At 37.8% G+C, this 7,560-nt stretch overlaps 1 protein-coding gene across 1 annotated transcript; it reads right to left on the reverse strand.

Annotated features, from left to right (window-relative positions):
* Positions 1 to 3,775: 3,775 nt before the first annotated feature.
* On the reverse strand, positions 3,776 to 6,887 carry LOC131031995 (probable polyol transporter 4). The gene is made up of 2 exons (XM_057962875.2): positions 6,568 to 6,887; positions 3,776 to 5,447 (listed from the first exon to the last, which is right to left on the reverse strand). Exons 1-2 carry the CDS (start codon positions 6,707 to 6,709, stop codon positions 3,979 to 3,981), a joined length of 1,611 nt encoding a protein of 536 aa, XP_057818858.1. The 5' UTR covers positions 6,710 to 6,887; the 3' UTR covers positions 3,776 to 3,978.
* Positions 6,888 to 7,560: the final 673 nt, after the last annotated feature.

Consider the following 7,560-nt stretch of genomic DNA (forward strand, 5'->3'; position numbering starts at 1 on the left):
CCATTGTTTTCTAATGAAAGGACATCCCAAACTGTATGCCTAATATATTCAATACGTTTGCAAAATGGGCAATTCACTAGTTAAACTATAATACATTTTAGTCTATCTTCCACAGGTAGCTTAATTTGTAAGACTTTCCAAGCCAATAATTGAGTCTCTGCATTAGCTTTAGATTTCCATATTTGTGCACTCATTTTAGTCCATCTTTTAGTGCTAAATCTACATTTTCATTTCCAGTTAAGATGAGGATATAATTCCCAATGAGGTAAGGAAATCATATAGATTCTCTTAAGTGGAGGATGATTGAAGTGAGATGAAGCAAACCACTTCTATTCTTTGAAGAAATTGCAATTTTCCAAAGTGCAAATTTTAATAGACAACTCAACTGGAACTAATGAGTACATAAATGTAAGAAATGATTTATACTTATTACTCAAACCAAACTGAAGCTTGATGTTTGGCCATGAAGCCCATTAAAAATTATTAAAGTTCCAAATATCTTTAAAATATCTAACACCTTTCTTATACAAATACTAGGCATGTCTAGGAAAATAAAATGCTAGTGACCAATTATGATACGTAAAAAGTTTATTCCACCATATTGATGATGATCCAAACCTAAAGCCATGTTGTAAGGAGGAGTCATTCCACTGAATAAATTGACAAACATGTTGCCACATCTTCTAAATGGATTGTAAGGGGAAGGAGGCATTCATTCTAAATAAAGGAGCCATAATAAATTTATCGGACCAATTGACAAATTGTCATTTTTCATTTGTTGTAGCTTACTAAAATTGATTTTAGACAATTTGTGACAACTCATCCTCTTTAGTAGCTATAATAATCCATTTTGCAACAAGAAATAACCCTTGCATTTTAGGATCAATGGCTCTCAACCCACCCTTATTCCATGGTTGAATGTAATGAGACCAAGAAGCAACAATAAAACCAATATTTCCATACCATTTAGACCAAAGAAATTTTCTAATTAATTAATTCAAATCATCATATTTTCTCTCAGATGGCATCCAACATGAAGAATAATAAACATGAGAAGCAAAAAAAAATTATTTACCACTTGAATTCTTCCAACCAAAGATAAAATTTTATTGCTCCAATTAAATAGTTTATCTTTAAGTTTATTAAGAAACCAACCCCACGTGTTAGAAATGGAGACTCCTACACTAAAGGGAATGCAAATATACCTAGTAATCTCCCCATGCCTAATATGTCTCCACTCCTTTGGAATCCAATAAGGAATAGGCCCATTTTGAGACACTATAAATTTAGTCTTTTTGTGGGCTAACTAAGAACCAAAGATTGTAAAGTATAGATCCAAGATATCTAACATATTCTATAGTTCTTCAAAATTTTGTCAAAAAAGAAAGCCATCATTTGCAAAATGTGAATTAATGACAACCTTACCACGAGGAATATTGATTCCTTTGATAATTTTCTTATTGTTAGCTACTTAAAAAAGATAACCCAAAGCATCAACAATGAAAACATATAAAAATTGGGATAAAGGACATCCTTGTGTAGAGGATTGTTGTAGCTCAAATGGTGTTGTCAAGGAGTTATTGATCACAATTTGAGCATTGGCATCTTGGAACAACATACACACATTCTTTTATGATTTAGGCTCTAAACCCAACCAATGTAGCATCTTGAGAATGAAATCCCAATAGATTCTATCATAAGCTTTATTGAAGTCAAGTTTGACTAGCAATGCATTTTAGCCTGATTGTTGACCCTATTCAAGAGTCTCCCAAGAAAGCATAAGGTTGTCCAACATACTTATACCTTTGATGAATCCAGCTTGTTTTGGCCTAACAATTCCTTGGACCACGGGTTTAATTTGAACAACCAATGTTTTTGCTATAATTTTATAGGAAGTGTTCAATAAAGTAGTTGGTCTCCAACTAGGAATGGTGTTTTCATTCTTCCCCTTGAGGAATCATCTTGATTAGCCCTCTATTAATGTCAGGTCCTAAAGAACCTTTATGAAAAGGTTCCAAATATAGCATATAGAATTCCTCTTTAAAGTTTTTCCACATAATTTGATATAACTTAGAAAAAAGCTCATTAAGACTTGGGCTTTTAGAAGGTTTCATGAAAAAGGAGCCTTTTCAATATTTTCCAAAGAAGGAATGTGATCCAAATATAGGCTATATCCAAGGTCAATTTTATTAGGAATATATTCCTTGACAATCTCATCAAGTGTTTGTTGTACATTAGTCCAATTCTTTTCTTCTTTGAAAATTTTTTCATAAAAGTTATGGAATACCATAGAGATATCCACAAGATTAGTATATAAACCTAGCTCATTTGATATAACACCAATTCACTCTTTCTTATGTTTATAATTAAGATATTGCAAAAATAATTTAGACCCTCTATTTCCTTCCTTAAGCTAATGAAGTCTAGATCTAATCTTCACACCTTGGCCTTTGTAATTGTCTAATTTTTTTAGTTGAGATTCAATGACAACAATTGATATTTGAATCTTTTCATCATTGGGATTGACATTTAATATCTTTTTAACATGTTCAAGCTTTCCATGTAAATATTTTTCTCTAGGTTTTCATCTTCATGCCATTCTATGTCCAAAAGATTGAAGAAAACTCACACATTGGTTCAATGCAAGGCACAACCATTCAATCGAAGAATCTCCCTCATGAGGTTTAGGAATAGATTCTCAAATTCTTATTAAAGCGGTAACACATTCAAGGTTCTTAAGATAAAAAGTATTTTAAGTTTGTATGGGAGTTGAGATGGAAAGCTTACATTTTGAGAAGTGGAGAAAGAGCATAAAATAGGAAAATGACCAGAAAGGGTAGTACAGTAATCCACAAACACACCATCATCGAAGGAAGACTTTTCCAAATGGAGATTATGTGATAAATAAAACCTATTCAATTTGCTCATCTTCCTGTCAATACCAAATCTGCAATTTGACCATGTAAACCAATTGTTAACATTGTTTGCAAATTTCTTATAGATGGGATCCACCACTACAATTAAGTTATGATAGTAAATCTATCTATTGAATTCTTCATTACAAAGTTTGCAATAATTGTACCAACTTCGATCTTCATGATGTTAAATTCTCCTCCAAACACCCAATCTGCATTAGAAAGGTTATTGACCATCGAATCCCCAAAGATAGATTTGTACTTAAGATCTTTAGGAATATAGATAGAGCAGAAACCAATAAGCTATCCATTGATAAAGGTGAGTGCCCAAATACAATTATGAAAGGGATCCCCACCCTTATCAATGACAAATTTAGCAATCCAAAGAGCCAAATAAATAACAGCCCTGCCACTACCATCTCTATGTGAAATATGAAAGAAAATGGCTTCCTTCCATAATTTAAACAGAGACAAGTCAAGGCGGCTACTGCTTAATTTGACCTCTTGCAAGAACCGTGCATCTAATTTCCATTTCAACAAGGTTTCTTTAACTCTAAATTTTCTCTATGGTACGAAAAGCCCTCTCACATTCCATGATAATATTTTGCAGTTTAGGATGATACAGTAATAATATTATCGTCTTCTTGTGGCTTATCTCAAGGATTACACAATTTTGTTTCTCCTATATTCTGAGCTCAACAAATTATATATAACTTGTGGATTCCAAGAGCTACCTTTCCACAATGTTTGAACGGAAATCTCGAGGAATATATAATTTTGTTTCTCCTATCGTGTAAGCTCAACAAATTATTTATAATATCTGATTGCGTTCCCTTTAACTTATCTCAAACATACATCGATATTCAAATCAATAAGAGCAATAAACGAAGGTTTCATTACAGCATCTCACGTTCTTTTACAATTTTTTTTTTGTGGTGGCAGGAATCCTAAGGTTACAACTGTCTAGCTGTTCTTTCTAGGGATCATTGATTCAGTTTATTGCTGCACAACAATTTGTAGGCAATTTATGATACAGCTTCTACTTTCTACCCTAAGTAATCTATTACTCCTTTGATACCGTAGGCCCTGTAGATTGTGCTCCATCTGTTGGCGCTGTACTGATTTTACCATTCCCAAGCTCCAATTGGCTAGGAGTAGCAGTCTTTCTTGAAGATTCGTTGTTAAAGTATTCCACAATCTCTTCCAAGGTTTTGCCTTTAGTCTCCGGCACAAACAAATACACAAACCCCAATGCCAGAAGAGCAAAGCCCGCGTAGAAGAAGAAGACGCCAGGCACACTGATTGCATTGGAAAAGCTTAGAAATGTGACGGAAACCACTCCGCTCACAAGTCTGTTAACCCCCACACCAAGGCCGGCTGCCTTGGCCCGGAGGCGAAGAGGATATATCTCCGCCCCCATCACCCAATTAACCGGGCCCAGCCCGATCGAGAAGAATGCAACGTTAGCACACGCTGCAATAACAGCTAAAAACGCAAAGGCTTCGTGGGTTGAGCCGGACGTTTTTCCCACAATGATGAGACACAGCGCCAGAGCCGAAAGGGACAAAGTCGTCCCAGCTGTGCTGGTGAGCAACAGCGGCCTCCGCCCTACTTTGTCAATGAAGAAAGCGGCCACCACAATAAATCCGGTCTTGACAAATCCTATGGCCATTGTTGCCCCGAGTATGGCGTTTTGGCTCTTAATTCCTGCCTTCTTGAAAGTGACTGGGCTGTAATAGACGGTGGCGTCAATGCCCGAGGCCTGCTGGAAGAACTGCACACCCAAGCCCACGATCAACATACGCCTAATGGTTGGCGTGCTCTTGAATAACAACTCACCCCACGTTCCCTCTCCCTCGCTTTTCAGCGGATCTACCTCCGAGCTCTGACCACCCTTCTTCAGATTCTTCTGCGCGTACTGAATTCCTTCCATGATCTGCGCCAATCTCTCCTCTGCCTCGGCTTCGCTGTCGGAGGTTCTGAGAAGTACTTTCATGGCGTCCTCGTTGCGGTTCTTCATGATGAGCCACCGCGGAGACTCGGGCATGAAAAGCACAAAGACACCAATGAAAAAGGGAGGAATGACACCCATACCCAGCATTACCCGCCAGCTGTAATGCACCGGCAAGCCCTGGAATGCGTAGTTGGCTACGTAGCCCAGCAGAATTCCCAAGTTTATGAAGATCTCGGGAAAGCAGGTGAGCGTTCCACGGGAGGAGGCAGGAGCCACCTCAGCCGTGTAGACGGGAGCGATGACGAGCGCGTAGCCAACCCCCATGCCGGCCACCAGTCTGCCCACCATAAGCCACGCGAAGGAAGGCGCTAGTGACATCACAACTGCACCCACAAAAAATATGACTGCTGCGAGAGCCATGGTCCATCTTCGCCCCACCACATCTGACGTTTTCCCGGCCAGGGCCGCCCCCAGCAGGCATATAATATTCAGTGAGCCGATCAGGATCTCCACCTCCAGGTCATGTATGCCCAGATCCTTGCGAATGAACAGAACGGCCCCGCTCATCACTCCAATATCTACAAAACACCCAACATGCCTTAGACCTGTTGTATCCCATCACAAATAATATTCCTTTCCATTACCCAGCAAACTAAACTACAGATAGAAGTTACAACAGAACTAAGAACTGACAATAGTAGCTGCTTCAATCATTCCATAAGCATGTTTTGATAGACCAAATCGCTATCTCTTACGCATAAAAGCCAAACTCTTCCAATCTGACATACTACTGTTCGATCGCCCAAGATAATTTCTACAGACAAACAAAGAGACGAAGAGAAGATAAAGGACATCAACAAACTTGATACAAATTGTAAAAATCCTACCATATTATTTCCCCTGGGGTGAACCCTCTGTAACTAACAACTACGCTCTCAACAAACTTCCCTATAACCATTAATCTTAGAAATCAGTGAAGCTGGTGCAACATGCTTTCAGTACCATGTGGACTGTAGGAGATTAGACCCTCTGTCTACCAGGGAAAGCTCTCGTCAATTAAACCAATCCCAGACCTAATCTTGACAGAGCTTCTTACACCTGAGTAGATGACATAATTTTTTTATTTCTTTATTTTTAACTGATTTATCATACTACAAGCCATTCTTCCTCCTATTAAGATTTTTCATTAGCTTAGATCCGTAGGTCCTCCTCACCAAAACAAAGATCTGCTGCTATGAAGATCCTAATTTTTATCTTTCTAATTACCAGAAGCCAAAACAATTGTGAGGAAGTCTCAACCTATGAAATTTCTAAAGCCAGGCTTCTGAACCCAATTTATGCTGATCTCTACACACTATTAGGCAGTAAATCCACAAAAATTTCACCATCTAATTTATTTTTCTTTTTTAACCCCATATATCAGAAGAAAAACTACTTGAACCTAACTGAGAAATACCAGTATGGAAACGAACAACTTCCAGAAACTTAAAAACTCAAATCTTTACTGGGACTACCCACTTCAAATGAAAGGTTAGAGACCAGTCTCCAGATTGGTCAATTAAAAAAGAAAAAGGACTCGCCATAGCCCAACAAAACCGAACAACATTCAGACGAACTTAAAAAACTAAAATCTTTACTGGGACTACCCACGTCAAATGAAAGATTCGATTGGTTAATTTAAAAAACATAAGAACTCACCATAGCCCAACAAAATCGAGTTAGTGGAGGCGAGTACTGCACAAGCTATGACAAACTTGTTTCTCTTGGGCTTCGAAATCTCCGTGGCCGTTTCCTTCCCAGCCATAAGATTTGCCTTAGCTAAGCTCTTGTCTTCTTCCATTAGCTTAGCTTCCCACGTCTGTAGTGCCAGAACCAGTCGACCTCTATTTAATTAAAACTCCATGAACGTCACCGTCAAATACACAGGGAATGGGCATGGCAGGGCCCCTCCATTGCGTAGGAATCCTGTTTTATCAAGGTTGGAAGAAAAGTAATCAACGGTCAATCTAAGTTTCTGGCAAACAAGCTGACCAGTCGATTTTACCGACTCTAATAAATTTACGGAAAGAGTCAGATAAACTTGTGGACTTACGACATTAAATTTCTGTCAGAGTATTACTAATATTGAGCACGTCGTTGAGGCTTTGGCTGTCAAGCAAGCGACTTCGACAATCTCGTGCAAACATGGTCAAGAAATTGGTATTTTATTTGTATGATTATTGAAGAAAGATAATTTTTCACGTTATAGAGAGAAAGATGACGAAAGAATCACATAAAATAAAAACACCAGCCATTATAATATGATTCTCCTGAACTGGTAATTGAGAGAGATTTGACTTCCTTCTCTTCCCCTCATGTAAAGATGACGAAAGAATCACATCAAATAAAAACACCAGCCATTATAATATGATTCTCCTGAATTGGGAATTGAGAGAGATTTGACTTCCTTCTCTTCCCCTAATGTTTAATTTGATTACATTAAAAGTCCTCCTATGTCACGTTGCTTTAACATTTGAGAAAATTTATTATCTTTATTTTGCTAGGTTCTTGTATGTCAACTTTCATCTTTGATTGTTGATCCGGAATCTCTTCATTGTTTAATGCAAAAAAGTTGTAGCTTATCTTTTTGAGATGACAAATAACTAGATCTTGCATACAACTCATAAAAGTAATACATAATCACTCCTAATC

The sequence above is a fragment of the Cryptomeria japonica genome, chromosome 4, assembly GCF_030272615.1.
Source record: "Cryptomeria japonica chromosome 4, Sugi_1.0, whole genome shotgun sequence".
NCBI classification, from domain to species: Eukaryota; Viridiplantae; Streptophyta; class Pinopsida; order Cupressales; family Cupressaceae; genus Cryptomeria; species Cryptomeria japonica.

Coding starts and splice junctions, on each gene's coding strand:
- LOC131031995 (XM_057962875.2), bottom strand. CDS start 6,709: ATGGAAGAAGACAAGAGCTTAGCTAAGGCAAATCTTATGGCTGGGAAG. Junction 5,448..6,567: donor CTCGATTTTGTTGGGCTATG/GTGAGTTCTTAT, acceptor GGTGTTTTGTAG/ATATTGGAGTGATGAGCGGG.